Genomic DNA, 22,435 nt, shown 5'->3' on the forward strand with positions numbered 1-22,435 from the left:
GGCACCAGTCTTGTGATATTTAGTGCTTTTGTGAAAGTGCCAGGTACAGAAATTGGGTTGTTATGTGAGAATCTCCGCTTTTTTGCCCCCCCCCCTTTTTTTTTTCTTTTTTTACAGTAAAATTTGTAGCCTTCATGCTTGTGAAGAAAAGCTTGAAAACACGAACCCTCATCACCGGAAGGCAACTTTTTTAAAAAACACCCTTAAACGGTAATGGGTAAACTAATCTGACTGGGGGGAGGCCTGGTTCATTTGCGTACACTAGGGCTTGGTACTCCTGCCCCTGCCCTAGGCCGGCCGGCGTCGGCTCGCTTGGGAGAGGCAGATGCCCAGGGGCGGGTTTTCACAGCGCTCCGCGGGGCAGCAGCCGGCGGGCCCCCGGGGGGGAGCCCTGCGCGCGGGTAGCACCGACTAGCAGCCATCCTCCCCCGGGCTAGGGCCCCGCAGCCGGCGCTGGACGGCGGCTGGCTCCCTGCGAGCGCAGACTGCGGGGCGGAGGGCGAGGCTCCCCGCGGCGCAGTGCGGGGCCGCCCGGGGAGCCGGCGCTGCCCAGCGGCTGCGGCTGCCTCCTCGCAGCAGGGGGCGGGACTCGTTCCGCCGACTGCAGCCCCCCGGCCGGCGCTAGCCTGGGCGGGCCGAGCCGGGACCGCCCCCTCGTCCTTCCTCTAGCAAACATGGCTGCAGCCGCGGCCGCCCCGGCCGCCAAGGTAAGAGGCGCTGCGGGCTCCCGCCCGGGCCCAGGCGGGGCGATTCCCCCCCCCCCCGGTCCAGCCTGTGGGTCCCCCCCCACGCGGGAGCCCCTGGCGGCCGCCGCGGGGTGCAGGCGAGTCAGGCTGGGGCACGTGGGCTCCGAGGGAGGCGCCTCTGGCTGCGGGGTGCATGTGGCAGGTTCCTGCCCGCGCCGGGGCGCATGGGCTCGGGGTGAGCGGCGTCTGCTCTGCTGTGATGCTCGGCAGCGCCCTTCGCTGCCCACCCTCCTGCCCCCGCTTCGGCCCCGCGCCCTCCCTGCTGGGGGGGGCACGGCCCCGTCGGCCCCCCCCCTTTCTGGCAGGGCCCTGCTGCTCGTGTTACAGGGCACCCCCCCCCCAACGGCCATAGTGCAGACGTGTTGAGGCCTCCCACATGTGTTCTTGTCCAATAAAAGTCTCTTTGTCGGGTTTCCTTGTCGAGTCTGGAGGGGAGGCAGGGAGCTGCGGTCATTTACCATAAAGGCTCACAGGGTGCTGCCTCGGCCAACTAATAATAGTCAGCAGCAGCTGAGCATGGCAACGCGACAACGCTGGGTGTCTAAAAATCCAACCTTTAAAAGGAAAAGTTAGAGGCTGTTGTCGCACTCGGCATCCTGTGCTCTACCAAAAGCTATTTCTGGGCTCTGGTCAAGCGATGGGTAAAAGCATGATTGTTCGCTAGATCAGTGTCTTGTTTACTGTAGGTTTGCCAGGTATTGATTTGTTAACTGGCTGCTGGTTTGGGGATTTGCTTTCTCCCCCACTCCATTTATAGTACTCAATGCCATAGTTAAGGCTAGGGGACCCTGCAGAATTCTGTTGTAGTCCTATCTTCACTGACCTGACTTTCTGAAAACTGTAGATGATCCTACATACGTATCTTGTGGAATAAGAGCTAGGAGAGGCCAGGTCCATCTGCACTGAGGCTCTGTGCCATCACACACTAGCTTCCCAGACCCCCTCTATGGGAGCGCTGCTGCAAGGGTCCACTATCCTCCAGCTCATGTGATGATTCACTCTGTTAATACTGATTTAGCATTAATTTAGGTGTTAAGATTGTAAACTCTTTGGGAGCAGGGACTACTTTCTGTTTTATGTTTGTACTGTAGCCTGTACAATGGGGTCTCTAGGCCCTATGATGCACACCAATGTCAGAGGCTCTGTAGTTTTAGCTGCTATGCTTAGCCCTTTGCCTGCCTCTGTAGGACATGCTTTTTGGACCTGGGAAACAAGGAAGACTGGAAGAAGCTCCCACAGTTCTTGAGGTCAATGTGTAGACAAGCAATTTTCCCTGTCTTGAGAGAAAAGGGAAGCTAATTTGGGGTATCTCGGTTGGTGTCTGCCTTTTCCGTGATTGGGGTGGGCCGAGTCTCTCTCACAGGGATATCTGTCCATTGAGGTACTATCTGCGCTGCTGTGCCCTGACAACCCACAGGAAGGTCTATGAAAGCAGGACTTGCTGCAGCAGTAAACTCTGTGGTTCCATGCCGCCACCAGGCCCACCTGCTGTGTTGCCTAGTTCCAGCCTCTTCTGACCACCCCAGGGGCCTGGGAAACAGGAAGAGGAAGAAGAGCAGCTGGACTGGCTTGTGGAAGGGAAGCATGAAGTCCAGTGCTGGAGCTGATGTGGGTTCTCTTCTTCAAGTGGTCACAGCTGTGTATTCCCCTCAGGTGCATGCATACCTGAGGGGAATGCATATCTGCACCCACCTCTCAAAGAACAGTGGTTACAGGTAAATAACTGGTTTCAGAGTAGCAGCCTTGTTAGTCTGTATCCGCAAAAAGAAAAGGAGGACTTGTGGTACCTTAGAGACTAACAAATTTATTTGAGCATAAGCTTTCTTGAGCTACAGCTCACTTCATCGGATGCATTCAGTGGAAAATAACTGGCTTTTATCTGTCAGTTCCTCTTGTCAGAGGGGAAGCTGCTCTAATGAGCCTTTGCTGGCTCCTTTAGAGAGAACTACCTGTCCGAGAGGCTGAAACCTGTCCCCAAGCATGATTAGCACAGTTGTGGCACAAGGAAAGAGGGACGGTGATTTCCCCCAGCTCCTAGTTAGCTCATCTTCTTTCTGCAGCAAACTTACTCTGACTCTGCATTGCCCCTCCCCACTGTGAAGCACTCGTCCTTTCCTCCCCAGCTCTCTGCAGTGGCTTCAAGTTGTTGCCAAAGGGTAGATAAGGGTGCTGGACTCATGCCTCTATGATTCATTCCCTCCCATATTGCACTAGGTTGTCCTCCTATTTGCCAATCTCCATTGTTCCATCTGCAACCACCCCTAAAATCCCTACCCACTTTCATATTCCCCCAACACCACAGGGTAGGTTGGGGGGGGCATACCTATCCCCCAGCAATGCCCACCAGTGTAATCCACTCCTCCATCCCCATAATGATGACAGCCTGCTCCTCATTCCTGCAACTTGACATAAGACCTTCCCTGCATTGGTGGCATTCCCAGAGATGAAAGCTGTCTGTGGGCTGTGATGGTAGCTCCAGCTCCTCAAACAGCATCGTAGCAAAGGGCCCCTCTCTCTGACACCTACCCGTGAGTTTAAATTGTCAGCTTTATATTACAAAGGGAGTGTGTTGAAATCCCATTGCACCCGTGATTTTTGTTACTCGAAATTTAGAAATAGAATCTACTTTCTATTAGTGGAACTAAGTTTTGCTGTGATTTTTAAAGCAGAAAATAAAAAATAGTGTCACATGGATTGTGTTTTGGGAGGAGGGAAGGAGTAAAAGTAAGGTCAGTTAGGAAAAAGAACAGTTTGGCTGTATTGTGGATTCTCAATCAGGGAGTCACAATCACCCTGCCCATCCCATATTGCTTAATGAGAGGGGTTACAGCTATATCCTCGCTAGACAAAAAAGTAGTAGTGAAAATCAAGGAGGTAGCCCAAGTTCTACAGACATCGGCCTGTTTCATCAGCCAGCTGATAATATGATGAAGAACCCCATATCTCCAGTTTGCATTGTTGTCTTTAATTACAAAGTTTATCATTTTTACTGGATAGAACAATTCAGTTTGAAAAGCACTCTCTGTGGAAATTATCCTCAATCTTAAATTCTGGGCTGCAGTTATGTTGGCAGATATGTGGTTCCTAACTAAAACTAACTTAATTATTAGCCCCTTTTATTCATTTTTTTAGAATTTCAAAGAATAATAAAAACCTTTCACAATTTCTATCCTGATTTGTATGAGTTACAAAATTCAGCAAACACTGAAGAGTATTTGAACAATTTCCAGCCTCTGTTTAGATCGTAGTTTGTGATTGGTCCCATAAGGATATGGCTATACTGCAGTCACAGGTGCAATAGCAGCTTTTGTAGACATACTTTCTGGGCGAATTCTGTGCCAAAAAAATTAAAAATTCTGCGCACAATATTTTAAAATTCTGCATATATTATTTGTCAATAACACAATATAATCACTCCAGTTTCAATTATTTTGGTAACTTATTTCAAAATACCTGTCAGAAAGTATGTCAACAATACAGACAACAATGAAAAAAGATTCCCCCAGGAGTAGAGAGTTAAAGAAACCCAATTGGGGGTATGCTGGAGGGGGCTGTGTCTGCTCCCTGAGAGCCCAGACACCTCAACTCCCTCCCCCCAGCCGTGGAGCACCTCCCAGCTCCAGCACCCTCTTTCCCCCCAGAGCCCAACTGCAGGGCGCCCCCAGAGCCCAGATGCCTGCACCTCCTTCCCCCCAGAGCCCAACTGCAGGGCGCCCCTAGAGCCCAGATGCCTGCACCTCCTTCCCCCCCAGAGCCCAGATGTCTGCACTTCCCTCTCCCCAGAACACAGCCACCGACAACTGCATTCTGCTCTCCCGCCAGAGCCCGGCTGCGGGGCACCCCCTGGCTCAGACACCTGCACCTCCCTCCCCCAAGACCTATACTCCCCCCAGCTTCTTTACTGTCCCACAGAGGGACGCAGTGCCCTTCCTCACCCTTTGCCTGAGCTGGGACTCCCAGACCCTCTCCCATCCCTAGGCCGATGAGGATCAAGCAAGGCTTCAGAACTTGCAGAGCCTCCATCCCCACCAGGCTGGTGCTCTGCGAGCTACAATGACCCTAATGGCCACCAGCAGCTCTGCAGCCCCAATGCTGCAGGGGAAACATCAAATTCTGTGCAAATTCTGCATTTCACAGTGGCGCAGAATTCCCCCAGGTGTAATAGCTAGTACAGCTAAAAATAGCACTGAAGATGCAGCAGGGACCTGCATACGTTTTCACGTTGCTAATCTGTGCAGAAGTTCATAGGTGCTGGAACTAGAGGTGGTGGTGGTGGGGTGCTGCAGCACCCCCTGCCTTGAAGTGGTTTCCATTATATACAGGATTTACAGTGTGGTTCAGTGTCTCTCAGCACCCCCACTATACAAATTGTTCCTGCACCCATGCAGAAGTCCATGCCAGTGTCATCTCTGCTACTTTTAGTATGCTAGTTAGATTAACGCTAGTGTGGGTGTGTCTACGTGACCTGCAAATCCCACCTTTGATTGCCATGTAGATGTTGTTTCTACTCCATATGAGGATGACTGAAACTTTGGACTCTGGAGTAATAAATATCCCATAATACTTCAGGTACAGTTTTTGAGGCAAATAATCATAGCTTTCAGGACTCTTGAGTATTTTCATGAACAAAGCAGTATTTGTCCAAATACTCATGATCTGTGAATAACACTAAAGCAAAAATAACCATTCTTATTACAAAAATTATAAGCAAATATTAATGTGATTTATTTTTCTTCCCTAGTCTGCCAATTTGGATTATACAGTGTATTAAGAATTTAGTTGTTTGCCTGCAATAACACACATACAGCACAAGGTGGCACCAAAAGGAAAAAAATCTGTTTATATACTACCGCACAGCAGATGACATGAACCAGGCTTTCACATGGAAAAGTATTTGGCACGTAACAAAGACCACAGTCTTTGCTTATTGAAAAGAGATGCCTGATGAGCTAATTGCAATATAATGACACGGCATCTGTAGGGTTTCTATAAACGTAGGGTTGTAGAAATTGAGAGCAAGAGACAGATTTTTGTTTTAGATTGTCACTGGGATTTCCACGTGGTGCTTTTTTATTATTATTATTTTGTTAAGAGATACACCTCCTTAGTTGTACAGCTAGAAACCATTCTGAGAGTTTAGATAACATACTTTTATTACTGACAAGGTATTGGGGGTGGGCAAGAGAGGGGGTATGTGGTTTTGTTTGTTTTTTAAAAGCTCAACGTGATTTGAGTTCTTCCACTTAAAATTCAGACAAACACTGCAACAGTAACTGCCAATTGAAAAAAGCAATATTTTTGCTTTGTGTAACAGAGGGCAAAATTTTTATTTCTTTACATGCCAACAGTGTGCTTGGGATTGTAAAAGATCACACAGTTAAAAACAGCCACTACTCTGAAGAGCCTAATCTAATTCCCATTGAAGTCAGTAGAAAACCTCCCATTGTCTTAAGTGGGAGTTGGATCAGACCCTAAAAGACACAAAGATGACTGGTTCCACCTGGAAGCCCAAGGAACATATAACTTGGAAGTGTATGTTTCTTTCTCGTTGTATTATTAATTTGATTGTGAAGGCTGCACAACTTTCTTTGATTGAAATATTCAGTAATAAATCAGTCTGCCCTCGGCATTCATTGTGAACGTGGGGCACTGACAGCTTAACCGTTTTGCTTTTCTGACTGTCCCAAGAGAACATGCACCAAATCCTTATTCCTATGGATGTAGCTTTGTTGAAGAAGTCAGCATTTGCTAAAACTAAATGGAGATTCCCTCTTCGTTGCTAGCGCTACGCTGGAACTTGTTAACTCTGTGTGGGCTGCACCAGAACACAAAGCTTTTTAAAGAACAAAACCAAACCTGTATCCCCAGCAGAATACGAATTCACATTCTTCATACTTTCACTAACAGAAGATGCCACCATGCTGGCTGTGAATACTGTCCCCCTGTCGGGCACTCTGTGTAGAGGCCTGGTGGTAGAGCCAAGAACAGAAATGGTATTTCTTTGTATGTGTGTAACTTAGCTTGGTAGCAGCAGGCGGAGCTGGTACTACTTTGTAAGGCAATGGCTGATTGTGGCGGGCCTTGTTTAGAAAGCAAACTCCGCGTATGGTAATTAGCTTTTTATAACACAAATACAGAGTTATGCTAAACCGCATTGTTACATTTCAGGTATTATTAAGCACCACTCTTTGAAGGTTACAAGGTTAAAAAGAATACTCTGAACCCAAAAGTAGGTCCAGGGGCACAACTATGAAGTCCCGAGGGGGTTCTGTGCATAGTGGAAGTGTTCTCTGGTCCCTTTCCAGCATTCTTCTGGGTAAGCAAGGTTGAGTAATTGTAAAATAAGGTGTCTCTGTAGGTGCAGTGGGTTAGTTGGACTATAGCTCCTTAAACCTAGAAGGATACATAATTCATGTATCAAAAGCTGATCAAAACTAGAATTTCTTTTCTGTGGGAAATTCCAGCATTTCAAAAAATTTCATTCTGAATTGGAATGAAAATTTCCCACAAAGCATTTTCTGAAAATGTTTTGTTTTGGGTCATGTTTGTTTCATTTATGGCTTTTATATACCGTATTTTAATATTTTATATGTTTAAATTTTTTTTGTTAGGGTTTAAAGAATTTAAAATTTATATGAATATAAAATATATGAAATAGTGATTGGTAATTTGACATTGGTATTTGATTTGCTCATTTCTGGTATTCTGACTGGTCATTTGTAATATAATTATTTTGTTATACCATTTTTACAAGAATAAAAAATTATAAATAAATTTCAAAATAAAAAAGTTGTTTCAAAACAATATACCAAAACATTTGTATAAGTTTGAAATGGAAAGTTCCAACATTATCAAAATGCTTGGTTTCAATTTTTTTCTAAATTAAATTTTTATCCAAATCAACAGTCCATGGAACATTTTGACCAATGGAGATTTTCCAGTGGAAAAACATTTCTTCATACATTTTTTTTGACCAGCTCTAGATTTAGTGGTCTCTCTCTTCCCTCCTTTTTTATGTGTGAGTGGATGAAATACTCCTATATCTGATGATCACCTTTAAAGTAGCACAAATTAGTTCAGAGGCATAGTTTGCTCTCATATTGTTTTTCAGAATAAATCCCTAATTACTGTTTCAGACATTGCTGGGACCTCCTGTGTCTCCATCAAAAAGAAGTTGAATGGACATAGAACCATCGAACCATAGGACTGGAAGGGACCTCGAGAAGTCACTAGTCCAATCCCCTGCACTCATGGCAGGACTAAGTATTATCTAGACCAGTGGTTCTCAAAGCCGGTCTGCCGCTTGTTCAGGGAAAGCCCCTGGCGGGCCGGACTGGTTTGTTTACCTGCTGCGTCCACAGGTTCGGCTGATCGCGACTCCTACTGGCCACGGTTCACCGCTCCAGACCAATGGTGGTATGCAGGAAGTGGTGCGGGCCAAGGGATGTGCTGGCCGCCCTTCCCGCAACCCCTATTGGCCTGGAGCGGCGAACCACGGCCAGTGGGAGCTGCAGTCAGCCGAACCTGTGGACGCAGCAGGTAAACAAACCGGTTCGGCCCGCCAGGGGCTTTCCCTGAACAAGCGGCGGACCAGCTTTGAGAACCACTGATCTAGACCATTCCTGACAGGTGTTTGTCTAACCTGTTCTTAAAAACCTCCAATGATGGAAATTCCACAGCCTCCTAGGCAATTTGTTCCAGTGCTTAACTACCTTATAGTTAGGAATTTTTTCCTAATGTCCAACCCTAACCTCCCTTACTGTAATGTAAATCCATTATTTCTTGTCCTGTCCTCAGAGGTTAGGAGAAAATTTATTTTTTTTTCTCCTTCTAACAACCTTTTTGTATTTGAAAACTTTTAAGTTCCCCCTTCTGTCTTCTCTTCTGCAGACTAGATAAACCCAATTTTTAAAAATTTTCCTCACAAATCATGTTTTCTACACCTCTTTCCTGAAATGTGGCATCCAGAACTAGACAGTCCTCCATATGAGGCCTTATCAGTGTGGAGTAGAGTGGAAGAATTACTTCTAATGTTCTGCTTACCACGGTCCTGCTAATACATCCCAGAATTATGTTTGCTTTTTTTGCAACAGTGTTACACTGTTGACTCACATTTAGCTTTGAAATCCACTCTCATCTCCCTCCCTCTCCCCCCCCACCCCCCCCAAGATTCCTGTCCGCAGTACTCCTTCCTAGGCAGTCATATCCCATTTTGTGTATGCAATTGATTGTTCCTTCCTAAGTGGAGTACTTGACATTTGTCCTTATTGAATTTCATCCTGTTTACTTCAGACCATTTCTCTAGTTTGTCTGGATGATTTTGAATTTTAACCCTATCCTCCAAAGCACTTGCAATCCCTCCAAGCTTGGAATCATCTGCAACCTTTATAAGTGTACTCTCTATGCCATTATCTAAATCATTGATGAAGATATTGAACAGAACTGGACCCAGAACTGATCCCTGCAGGACCCCACTCATTATGTCCTTCCAGCATGACTGTGAACCACTGATAACGACACTCTGGGAATGGTTTTCCAACCAGTTATGTTCCCATCTTTAGTAGCTCCATCTAGGTTGCATTTTCCTAGTTTCTTTAAGAGATCATGCAAGACAGTATCAAAAGCCTTACTAAAGTCAAGATATACCACATCTACCACTTCCCTCCTATCCACAAGTATTATTACTCTGGTAAAAGAAAGCTGTTAGGTTAGTCTGACAGGATTTGTTCTTGACAAATCCATGCTGACTGTTATTTATCATGTTGTTATCTTCTAGTTGTTTGCAAATTGATTGCTTGATTATTTGCTCCATTATTTTTCCAGGTACTGAAGTTAAGCTGACTGGTCTGAAATGCCCCGGGTTCTCCTTATTCCCCTTTTTATAGTTTGGCACTATATATGACATTTCTCAGTCTTCTGGAATCTCTCCCATCTTCCATGAGTTTTTGAAGATAATTGTTAAAGGGTCAGATAACTCCTCAGTCAGCTCCTTGAATATTCTAGTATGTATTTCATCAGACCCTGGTGACTTGAAGATGTCTAACTTGTCTACGTAATTTTTAACTTGTTCTTTCCCTATTTTAGCCTCTTCTGATCCTACCTCGTTTTCACCGGCATTCACTACGTTAGCCATCCAATCACCACCAACCTTTCTGGTGAAACCCAAAACAAAGAAGTCATTAAACACCCTGCCATTTCCACATTTTCTGTTGTTATTTTTTCCCCCTCATTGAATAACGGGCCTACCCTGAACTTGGTCTTCCTCTTGCTTCTAACGCATCTGTAGAATGTTTTCATGTTACCCTTTATGTCTCTAGCTAGTCTGGTCTCATTTTGTGCCTTGGCCTTTCTAATATTGTCCCTACATCCTTGTGGTGTTTGTGTATATTCATCCTTTATACTTTGACCTAGTTTCCACGTTTTGTAGGACTCTTTTTTGATTTTTTTTAGATAATTGAAGATCTCCTGGTTAAGCGAGTGTGGTTTCTTGCCATACTTCCTATCTTTTCTACGCATATTGCAGGCAAGCAAGGAAGGCTTCTTTGGTTGACAGCCTCCATCCTGGGTAAAAGTCTGTTCGCTCAATGTGAACGTCTTACGCAATTTAACCTGAGATAAAATGGTGTGGGGCACTGTGTAGGTTTGGGTAACTGAGTGCTTGGCTGAACTGGGGCTCTAGTCAGCCAAATAATGTTTTTTCTAGGAGGCTACATGGCCTGAAAGTTAGTAGCTTCTCAGCTAATAGCTTTGTGTCAGACAAATCTAACTAGTTGCCAACACACTTTCCTTTTTGTCTCTTCCCCATGCATCTAGAAGCAACTGCTATTGGGAGAGGAAGAAACTTAAGAGCCATACCTTAATGGCAATCAGGGTTAATTGTATCAATTCAGGTGTTGCATTTCTGGGGACCATTATGTCCCTGGTGACCAGAGCTACTGAGGGCTTGGCTATGCTTGCAAGTTAGAGTGCATTAAAGCAGCCCTGGGTGCCCTAGCTCACTACCCGTCCACACTGGCAAGGCATGTAGAGCGCTCTGACTCCACGGCTAGAGCGCTTCTGGTACTCCACCTTGGCGAGAAGATTAACGCTTGTTGCACCTTGGCTGAAACGCCCGGGCGTCAGTGTGAATGAGGTTTTGCATTACTGCGCTCTGATCAGCCTCTGGAAACGTCCCATAGTCTCCTTAAGTCAAATGGCCACTCTTGTCATTGTTTTGGAATCGCTGCAAGAATGCGGATATGCCCTTTGAAAGCTCCGTTTCTGACATCCGGCATGCTTATCTGCTCTGGGACAAAGCAACCATTAGCGTGGACTTCTGTGTGAGGCGGGGGGGGTGGGGGGGTGTCTGCTGTTGTCTGACCTTACAAGACAGCATGCTGACATGCTCCCAGCCCCCCCACAAACCCACTCTCTCTCCCCCCACATAGACACAGCACATTCCCTGTCACACTCCACCACCACCATTTGAAAAGCACATTGCAGCCACTTGCATGCTGGGATAGCTACCACAATGCACTGCTCTCTGTGGCTGTTGCAAGAGCTGCTAATGTGGCCACGCCAGTGTGCTTGTAGCTGTCATTGTGGACAGATTGCAGCGCTTTCCCTACTGCGCTCTGTGAAGCCTAGTTTAACTCAAAGCGCTCTACATCTGCAAGTGTAGCCATGCCCTCAGTCTTTGTCCTTGTTCTTCCCATTGCAGAACAGGTGTACAACAATCTCGTATGAATACTATTTGTGTTACAGCCTTGATTACAGCATAAGTTGTGCTGATCTCTTTGGCATCAGTTATCAAGTTTGCCAGTTAACACCCATGTTTACTTTCACATTGGGGATAAATGATTAATCAGTGGCTCGCTCTTCGTGCAGTTTGATAACTTCTAAATTTGGTGTCTGTTTGAACTGGGGAGTGGTAGTCAAGCCTTTGTACTTGGGGAAAATTATATGAAATATGGCCTAAAGTGACATGCTACAAGTCTTCATGAGAAACCTGAGCTGTAGCTATAATGATTGGTGCTTTTTGGATCCTTGGTTCTGGGCCCATCTCAAGCAGAGATGAGTCAGAAAATAAACTGGGTAGCTGGCTAGAAATCCAGGGTTAGTGTCACTGTCAGATTTAACATGCAGTGTAATCTCTAGAGCTCTAATACTTATTTTTGTTTGTTTGTGAGATTGGAATTATTGGTGGAACTGGCCTGGACGATCCTGACATCTTGGAAGGAAGAACAGAAAAATATGTGGATACTCCTTATGGCAAGGTCTGTATAATATTTTTCTTATGGCTTGCTAAGATGCTTTTTTTTTTTTTTTTTTTTAAGAGTCTTTTACTTGTGTGCTTTATGGTAAGTTTTTCAGCCTAGGAGGTACAAAGTAGACAATGCTCACAATAGATTGCTGAGTGTTGGTCAGTGTAATAGAGTTCCTGAAGGTCAGGTGGCAGTGCTCCCAGCATCCAGCCTCGCCCTGCCCAGGACAGCTTTTCAGTCTAGTTCCTCACCTGTGTGTTGACTTAGCATCATCTTGTGTTTTCAGTGTCCTTGCCTTCTCCTTACTATGAGGCTTATGCTCCATCTGCAGGAGAAGAAGTTGGTAGGTCAGCCTGTGCCTTCCCACTCCATCGGGCTCCAGCCCAGGCCCTATAAGAGTTAATTAGGATCTGGCATCTTGCAGTCTCTTCGGAGTTACCCTTCCTGGGTCCCTCCATCTCTCCCAACAGCTCCAAGTACAACGTAAGATATCAGTAGAAAAGGCAGCTAAACCTTCAGCCCCAACTGGGCACAGCATGCAGTCCTCTTCCTCACAGGGAGGCTTCTTCGGCACCCTTCTCCAGGAAACCCCAAGGTAGATGTGTCTTCCTCCCCACCTCCCCTTCTGAGCTGAGTTGCTCGCTCTTAAGCCTGTTCTGCAGTTGGAGGATGCTCTGCAGGTTTGGGGAGGTGGGGATACCTGGGCGCAGTGTGGGGTTTGTACACCGTATCATAGTCAGCTTATAATGACTGCGAGAAGCAAGGTGTTATAATGACAACCAAGTGTGGAAGAGAATACACCCCATTCTCCCCCACATCCACTGTTCTTTAAATATGATGAGATAAGAAACACAATGGAGAATTCTCAGCCCAGGGTTGGGACATGGTGGTTTGCAACTTTCCAATTCTGGGCTGCTCCACAGCCTCTGGCATAATCTAGACAGCCCTGTGGGCCTTTCTAAATTAGAGCAGCCTTCCCTGGCAGCCTCTGGGCCTCAGCACTACTTAGGATCTCTGCAGTATTACTTGCTGTGACCCCACCCTGGTACTCCCCCCTACACCAAGATTTACAAGGGGATCCTTGTGAGGCAGCCTTACGACTGTCTTTTGCTGGTCCTGTGCAGGGAGGAATTCCCTACCAGCCAGATTCTAGGCTTTCAGAGGCTTTATGTTACTCCATCCCTTTTACCAAGCAAAAGTGGCTGGAGCTAAGGTGAGAATCTCACCCTATGTCTGTTTGTTTAGCCAACTGTTTATACCTATAGCGCAAGCACATAGTAAGAGACAGTCCGTACCCCAGAGAGCTTGTAATTTAAATAGACCAGGCAGAAAAAGGATGGAAGAAAAGGAGTGTTGTTATTCCCATTTTACTGGTGGGGAACTGAGGCAGACAGCGTAAGTGACTTTACGTAGGTAGTGTATAATAAAATGGGAAATTAAACGCAAATCTTCCATAATATCTGCAAAACAGGAAACTGAGCACTGTTCAGAACAACCATCCATGTGATATTTTGCTGTATGTTTACCATCTTCTACCAGTGCAGTTCATAAGACATATGATACGTGGCAATAACAGTTATTTTATGGGGAGGAACCTGTGTGGAAACCTAAACCTGTATATCTTTTTCATGGGGTTCAACACTACCCTGTAGGGTCCAAGATCTGGAAGGAGAACTCTACCTCCAACAAAAGTGGTGTTGGGGAAGACTTTGTGAGTGTAAGGGACACGGGGGGAGAACAGAGTAAATGTGGACTCTGGCAATTGGCCATGGTGGGGAGGTAATAAGGTAGGGGGAAAGCTGAATTAGAGGAAGATATTTGAATTTCCAACCACCCTGTAAAATCTGCAAGAGTACTGGGAAGAGGATGAAGGGGACTTATTCACTTGCATCCCTCCATCTACCCCACCCTGCTCCCAAAACTAAAACAAGCGTCTCATATAGAACAGAGATCCTTTCACCTCTAAGATGTTGTCTTGAATCCAGGCTAGAATAGCAAAAACAAAATGGTTGCCATCTGACATTTCCCCTATATGAGATTAGCTGCTGGTTTTAGTAATGTTCTCAGTGGAAATTGTGCATATTGGAAAATTGCCATTGCAATTGACACCTTTTATTGGCTGTCTTAGTATATAATTCTGGGGCTTTATGTACATGGAAGATTTAACTGTCCTCTTGCCCTTGGAAAGGTCTCTTCAGATCATAGTTTGGGGTAAATTGGTGGGACAATGTGGGGAAACTTTCATTATTATTAAATGTGCATATTGATGTTTTCTCACAAGCATATAGAAGGAAATTGTGCCATAGTGAGGGAAATTGAGAATTGGACTGATTGGTCTTGCAACTTTGAAATCTGACCCGGTGCACTACTGCTATGCCATCACAGGGATCCCTGCATTTCCCCCATCAAACCTCAGACTGCAAAGTGTACCAAAATATGATGATGTGGAAAAATGTCTCATAGCATCTAGATTGAGGCCACCAAAATAATTTTATTTATAATTCCAAATACACTTGAATCTACACTTTGCAATGTGAAAGAGCTAATGCATCAATCTACTGTTCTGTTCTCTGATTTTTCTTCTGATATGAGGTATTCAATTTCAGTAGATCTTATTAACTGTGGCTTTAAACACACACATTATTTTACTATCCTGCAGCATTAGCTCTGAGCTATGTTATGGATGATTTTAAGGTACACAGCAAATTTGCTGCGATACTTCATAAATTGATAAACACTAGCTGTGTAGTGAGTTGTGTTATGGAATGTTGTAAGAACAAAATCGCTTGGTAACTAGACAATAAGGGTTTTCTCTATCCTGATGCCTAAGGAAACTGCTCTCCCAAAGCCACATCTGGCTCAGAACAGTGAGTAAGCATTTGGTAAGGGATATAGCCAGGTTAATGAGATGTTTCAAATGTCAGTAGGTTAAAATTAAATAGGGACTTTCTAAAAAATCAGGATATGATAAATCCTCTGGACAATTCCCTTTTTCTAAAGGCATTGTGATTCCATTTCTGGCAGACTTTAAAGCATGATACATAGTCCAATAAAATACAGCACTTGAAGAGACCATGTAATGAGAATAAAACAGCAGATATAAAATCAAATGACAACTGAGATATTGTACTTAGCATTAAACTACAAATAGTGTTCCTATGGGAAGTATTAGACATCATAGCATTTCTAAAATTGTATGGGTGGATATTTTTAAACATTGGGAAGATAGTTAATAAATTAGTAATTATGATCAAGAAAGAAGTAAAATTAAAAGATTTTGTAAATGTCTATTTTGGTTCTAAGACCCAGGATAACAGTGGAATGACTGGCACTGAAGAAGGTGGCTTAAACTTTTTGGTGCACAGCTTCATTTCCACTTATTTAGGGCCTGGTTTTCAGAATCTCGGAGGAGTTGCCATTCTAATTTTTGTCAACAGGAGCCGCAGAAGCTCAACATCTCTGAAAATGAGGCCCTAAACCAGAGATGGGCAAACTAGGCCCACGGGCCACATCCAGCCCGCGGGACCCTCCTGCCTGGCCCCTGAGCTCCTGGCCCTGGAGGCTGTTTCCCGGCCCTTCCCTGCTGTTCCCCCTCCCCCACAGCCTCAGCGCACCACGCCACTGGCGCAATGCTCTGGGCGGCCAGGCAGCGCAGTTGCAGAGCCACCAGTGCTCCAGGCAGTGCGGTAAGGGGTGTTGGATAGAAGGCAGGGGAGTTGGGGGGGGTGGTCAGAGGGTGGGGAACAGGGGGGTTGAATGGGGACAGGGGTCCCTGGGGGGAAGGGGGGTGAATTGGATGGGGCGTTGGGGGGCAGGGAGAAGGGGTGGTTGGATGGGGCAGGGGTCCCGGGGGGCAAGTCAGGAATGAGAGGGGGGCAGTCAGGGGTAGGGGGTGGTCAGGGAGCAGGGGGTGGTGGATGGGGCTGGAGTCCCGGGGGGGGCCGTCAGGGGACGGGGGGTTGGATGGGACTGGAGTCCCGGGGGGGGGGGGCCGTCAGGGGACAGGGGGTTGGATGGGGCTGGAGTCCCGGGGGGGCCGTCAGGGGACGGGGGGTTGGATGGGGCAGGAGTCCCGGGGGGGCCATCAGAGAGCGAGAAGTGGGGGGAGGTCGGATAGGAGGCGGGGGGCCGGGCCATGCCTGGCTCTTTGGAGAGACACAGCCTCCCCTAACCAGCCCTCCATACAATTTTGGAAACCCGATGTGGCCCTCAGGCCAAAAAGTTTGCCCGCCCTAAACCTTTTAGTAAGGTAACAGGTTTGAGGATGGCAGAGTTAGTAGAAGTACCATCAACTTATTAGGGTATATGGCTCTATTTAAGCAATGGTATTTCCCAGTGATGGAGATGATACCACTGTGGGGTAAGGTTGGGAATAGGTAGGCAGGAAGGGGAGGGACTTTTCCATTTGATATACTGAGGCTTAGAGCTAGGTGAGAAATGGCTTTCATGAAAAGTTTCAAGATTTCAAAAACAACAAAAAATCTTGTTTTGCATCAGGATAATAAAACCCTAAAACTTTTCTAGTTTTTCATGGAAACTTGTGAGACAGGCACTTTGCCACCTCACAATAGCCTGCTGGTTAGGGCACTCAGCTGGGACATGGGAGACCCAGATTCAAGTCTCTGGTTTCCCACATTCAGGTGGGTGACCTAGCCATGGGGCTGTGAAGTCAGAGTCTCTGTCTTTCTCTGGTTTTGACCAGAAACTCCATCCTGGACCTCAGAAACCTTCCCAATGAAAATTTCATCAAAATCGACCCTTTCCACTCTAAAGTTTTGGTTTCAACAAATGGACGTTTTCTGATGAAAACCCATTTTGTTGAACAATTCCTGACCCGCTGTATTTGTGGGCCCTCTAGAACACTAACAAGTAGGCTGCTGCCTAGGGCCCTTTTCTTCTCCCTCCTTCCAAGCTTTTAGGATGTTAGATGCTGAGGTGCAGTCTCTTCACTTTTTATCCAGAAAGTATGTTATCAGCATAAATGAAGGTAATGCACCATGAGTCCCTCTTAATGTCATTTTCAAAATTAGTGGCTGACGTTTTGTAGCACTGATTATGGGTATATAGAGCAAGGGAGATGGTTTGTAAGGCTGTCAAGCGATTAAAAAAATTAATCGCGCTGTTAAACAATAATAGAATACCATTTATTTAAATATTTTTGGATGTTTTCTTCATTTTCAAATATATTTATTTCAATTGCAACACAATACAAAGTGTACAGTGTTCACTTTATAGTTATTTTTATTACAAATATTTGCACTGTAAAAATGGTAAAAGAAATAGTATTTTTCAATTCACCTAATACAAGTACTGTAGTGCAATCTCTTTATCATGAAAGTTGAACTTACAAATGTAGAATTATGTACAAAAAATAACTGCATGCAAAAATAAAACAATGTAAAGCTTTAGAGCCTACAAGTCCACTCAGTCCTACTTCAGCTAATTGCTCAGACAAACAAGTTTGTTTACGTTTACGGGAGATAATGTTGTCCACTTCTTAATCACAATGTCACCAAAAAGCGAGAACAGGCGTTCGCATGGCATTGTTGTTTTTTGGTGATTTGGGGTCTGTAGTTTCCTCATCTGAGTGTTCTTTTAAAACTTCTGAATGGTAAGTGTATCTAGCCCCCCCTCACACTACACTTCTAAACTCCCTCGCAAAACTCTCCTGTTCGCTAGCGCCTAGGGTGACCAGACAGCAAATGTGAAAAATCGGGATGGGGGTGGGGGGTAATGGGAGCCTATATAAGAAAAAGACCCCAAAATTGGGACTGTCCCTATAAAATCGGGACATCTGGTCACCCTACTAGCGCCTCTGGTCACATAGGAGCGGGCTTTTTAAAGCCCTGGTCTTCCTGAGTAGCCTTGCCCCCTGGTTAAGGGCTGATGGGTGCTAAAGGAATTAGGTATCAAAGCCTCTTTAAGACGCTCTTAGCCTTGTCTAGCAGGCCATTAGACTCAGCACACGGTCCCCCAAACAAACAGACCACACAGTATATTTCAGTTAAGCAGTAAGCACATCACAAACACAGACATTACAGACAACAAACTTACCCCAAGGGTCACGTAACCGCCCCTCCTTCACGTGGAGAACTCTCTCGCAAAACTCTCCTGTTAGCCACTCCTGTTTGCTAGCTTCCTTTTATTTACACACATGCCACACCACATCACACCCCTCCCTGCTTGTTATTTTCTCCCTCCACCCCACCAGAGCCCCTCCCCCCTCCGTGCACTCCAGCCAGAATCCATACCTTTAGTCTAACCTCCTTAGACCTGGGTAGGAAACTGTTTTCCTGTATCATGATATTTTCATGATTTCAAAAAATGTTACTGTTCTGCATCAGGATGAAACTGAGATCTCTCGCAGTTTTTAACAAAAAACAAACCCCCCAAAATAACACAACAGAGAGAGATCCCTGACTTCAGAATACATAATAGCCTGATGGTCAGGGCACTTGTCTAAATCAGGCAGACCACAGATTTGAACCAAGGTCACTCATATTCTAAATGAGTGCCTTGACCATCACGCTATTGTGAGGTGGGTCTGTCTCTGCTTTTGACTAGAAATGCCATTCTGGGTCTGAGAAAGCCAATAGGTTCCCACAGAATTTTGGTTTCAACAAATTGGCATTTTCCGACAATAAACTATTTTAATGAAAAATTCCTGGCCAGCTGTAAACCTCATGTCCTGTAGCCCTTCCACCCAGGTCCCTTCTCTTCTTATTTTTCCCAGGCAGATCTCCACCAGCCAAATTCAAAACTTGTTTTAAAATGAGTCTGTAAATACTTAAGACTATTAAGACCTAACATCTTTTCTTCTAAGAAGGTTGTATATGATGAACCAGTAAAATATGGGAGCCACTGATCTACTGTATTTCAACACTGCCTGAATGGTCAGTTTTTGCAAAACTCTCTCTAATAGTGCTGTAAGAAAAGAAAGTGTTATTTATAATGTTACTTGTATATCTTCTGTGTATATTTTTAATCATGTATCAAATTAACAAGTTTCCTGAAAACTCATCTGCTAATATCTTTTTTAAAATGCAGATGATCAGTTAACAAAATAATTAGCATTTCCAATTAAGGGGTGACACCTGTATTACATAGAATGCTATGAAAAAACAAAAGTTACCATGGATGCAATTACTTTTAAAGGTAACCTTAGTGTATTGGGTTTTTTAATGTTTATCATAGAAATTGAGGGCTGAAAGGGACGTTACAGATTTGTCTAGTCCAACTCCCTGTGCTGTCGCAGGGTTAAGTATACCTTTATAGATGTTTGTCTAACCTGTTCTTTTGTAACATGTTTGAACAGCTGTGTGAAATATGTGGTTGGACTTCAAATGTTAGTGATGGTATTAATACACTGAAACCATGTGATTGCAAAATATGCCCTTCCAGTTCTAGTTTTTAGTCATCTGTTTGAGTCTGCTGGCTTTAGTAATCAGTCACATTAAATTGCAGTTATTTATGAGCTGAAGAAAATGTGAGGTTACAGCAGTAAACTTTTATTTCTTTTCATAGTGATATTGATCAGCATAAATATCGGTAGATGTTTCTGATCTTGCTGGCATATTGTGACTGTTCCTTGTTTTGTTTTTTTGCAGCCGTCGGATGCTTTGATATTGGGAAAGATAAAAAATGTTGACTGTGTGCTTCTAGCAAGGTAAAGAGCTCTTCAAAGGATTTTTGCGTTCCTCATGTCTTAAATAAAGTGGTTTGTTGAAGATGTTTCCTTTTTCTGTCTGTGTCAGATGGACTAACTGCTTCTTATGACTAGCAAATTAGGTCTGATCCTGCAAATGGCAAAACTTCCATTGACTTCAGTTGGGAGAAGAATCAGGAGCTTAAAGTTGGTCTGTGTGACATAATTTTGTCCTTTATAGAGCAGTTCAGGCATCTGGAACTCTTGTAAAACACTATCCATTCACAAACCCTAGCTCAATTTCAGTCTCCACTGGTTCAACAGAACTTTGTTTTAGTGCTACACTGGACCCTCGCTAGAACGTGGGGTTCGGGATCCATGCGCGATACCGCATTAACGCGGGGATTGCATTAGACCGGGGGCTGCGTTACCATGGATTCCAATTTAAATATTTAAATTTGGGATCCATCGCTGTGACTGCCCTGTATGTGAATCCGTGCTATAGCAATGTGCTCTCTATCAAGGGTCTGCTGTATTAGAGACTAGAACTTTATGTAAGAGGTACAGCTGTTCTGATTCAACTCGTCCTTCCAGGCATAATTGATCCTACAGTGATCCAATCCACCTTTCAGTGACAAAGGCATTGTACTCTTTCAGATTTAAAATGAAAGCAGATGCAGTAAAAGAATCTGCTTTGTGGTGTTATCCAATAGAGAGAAAATACCATAGAAATGTAGTGTGCCTTTCACTTGTAGCCAAAAAAGGTTTATAACCACCTCATAGCTTTTGCCAGATCATTTCTGGGGTCCTTCGTAAGGCTGGAAATAGGTATAAAGGTGGTGGGGGTGGAAATTTGAGGAAATGTTATCCAGCCACGTTTGAACTTAGTAAGGACTCTTCCTAGGTTTTTGGAATTTTTTAAATCTAATTTCATCTAGTCATGATGACAGCTAACCTGGGTGAAGGTTGAAACTTTGCATGTAAATGGTTCTTAAGGAGTTGTGCCCTTGCTACTTTTTGGGGGGGCATGTGGTTAATTTTTAGATGTTGGAAAGGAAAAATCACTCCTGTGCATGTTTAATGAGCATCTAAACAGTTCCTGTAGCTTCATGAAGCATTTCCCTCTGCTATCGGTGATGTTTTACAAAGGATGTTTGGGGTACTGCACATGTTCTGCCCTGACTGACTGACAAGAAAAAGTGCAGCTGCTGGAGACATTTGCTTGAAGGAAAATGTAAATGTGTCACTGTGGTTTCATCAGCAGAATCATCCGGTCTAATCCCCTCCACATAAAAAAAGAAAAGGGGGGGAAAAAAAAGAAAATACAGCCTTAAAGATGACTTGCAAAAGTGAGGGGTAGGAAGAAGGGGCTTGTTCCCTCTTTTCCCCCAAAAAATTGGCAGACTTTTTTCTGTTTCCTTTTTAAGTTAGAAATCTAGATATTGTTTACTCTGAAAGACACTCTGGCACCTGTAGAACTAGTGCAGTTATGCCATCACAAGGAACTGAAGGCCGAACAATTATGAGAGGAAAGGATTTTTAGCCAGACTATTGGAATTTTGTTTGGTTGGTTTTTTGTTGTTGTTAATGCCTCTTTAGCTCCAGTGAATGCTTGGTTGAAAAGATGACTTTGTTAAAGAGATAGGGAGAGCTGGGATGTGTATGCGTGTGCTGAAACTTTAGTGATAGAGAGAGAGCTTACAATATACGTCTTTGAGACCTCCAAGAGATCCTCCAGCAAATCTAGAGAAAATTGGATTTTGCATTCTGGATACAGCCAAGGTTTAATTTTTTGTAGGGCTGTCAAGCGATTAAACAAAATTAATCGTGATTAATTGTGCGATTTAAAAAAATAATCGCACGGTTAAACAATGATACAATACTATGTATTTAAATACTTTGGGTGGTTTTTACATTTTCAAATATATTGATTTCAATTACAACACAGAATACAAAGTATACTGTGCTCACTTTATATTTATTTTTATTACAAAAATTTGAACTGTAAAAAACAAAAGAAATAGTATTTTTCAATTCCCCTAATACAAGTGCAGTAGTGCAATCTCTTTATCATGAAAGTTGAACTTACAAATGTAGAATTTTGTACAAAGAAAACCCCTGCATTCAAAAATAAAACAGTGTAAAACTTTAGAGCCTACAAGTCCAATCAGTCCTACTTCTTGTTCAGCCAATCGCTCAGACAAACATGTTTGTTTACATTTGCAGAGGATAATGCTGCCTACTTCTTGTTCACAATGTCTCCTGAAAGTGAGAACAGGCTTTTGCATGGCACTGTTGTAGCCGGAGTCACAAGATATTTACATGCCAGATGCGCTAAAAATTCATATGTCCCTTGATGCTCAACCAGCATTTCAGAGGACATGTGTCCATGTGGATGATGGGTTTTGCTCGATAAGGATCCAAAGCAGTGCAGACCGATGTATGTTCACTTTCATCATCTGAGTCAGATGCCACCAGCGGAAGGTTGATTTTCTTTTTTGGTGGTTTGGGTTCTGCAGTTTCTGCATCAGAGTGTTGCTCTTTGAAGACTTCTGAAAGCATGCTCCATACCTCATCCCTCTCAGATTTTGGAAGGCACTTCAGATTCTTAAACCTTGGGTTGACTGCTGTAGCTATCTTTAGAAATTTCACATTGATGTCTTCTTTGCATTTTGTCAAATTTTCAGTGAAAGTGTTCTTAAAATGAACAACATGTGCTGGGTCATCATCCGAGACTGCTATAATATGAAATATATGCAGAATGCAGGTAATGCAGAGCCGGAGACATACAATTCTCCCCC

At 44.3% G+C, this 22,435-nt stretch overlaps 1 protein-coding gene across 1 annotated transcript in view; it reads left to right on the top strand.

Annotated features, from left to right (window-relative positions):
• Positions 1–586: 586 nt before the first annotated feature.
• MTAP (methylthioadenosine phosphorylase) overlaps positions 587–22,435 on the top strand; it is a 55,454-nt gene continuing 33,605 nt past the window's right edge. The window contains exons 1-3 of the mRNA XM_073345512.1: positions 587–707; positions 11,915–12,001; positions 19,597–19,655. Of these exons, the coding sequence (XP_073201613.1) occupies positions 675–707; positions 11,915–12,001; positions 19,597–19,655 (179 nt within the window). The 5' untranslated portion in view covers positions 587–674. The remainder of the gene's footprint in view (positions 708–11,914; positions 12,002–19,596; positions 19,656–22,435) is intronic.

The sequence above is a fragment of the Lepidochelys kempii genome, chromosome 5 (genome assembly GCF_965140265.1).
Source record: "Lepidochelys kempii isolate rLepKem1 chromosome 5, rLepKem1.hap2, whole genome shotgun sequence".
NCBI lineage: Eukaryota > Metazoa > Chordata > Testudines > Cheloniidae > Lepidochelys > Lepidochelys kempii.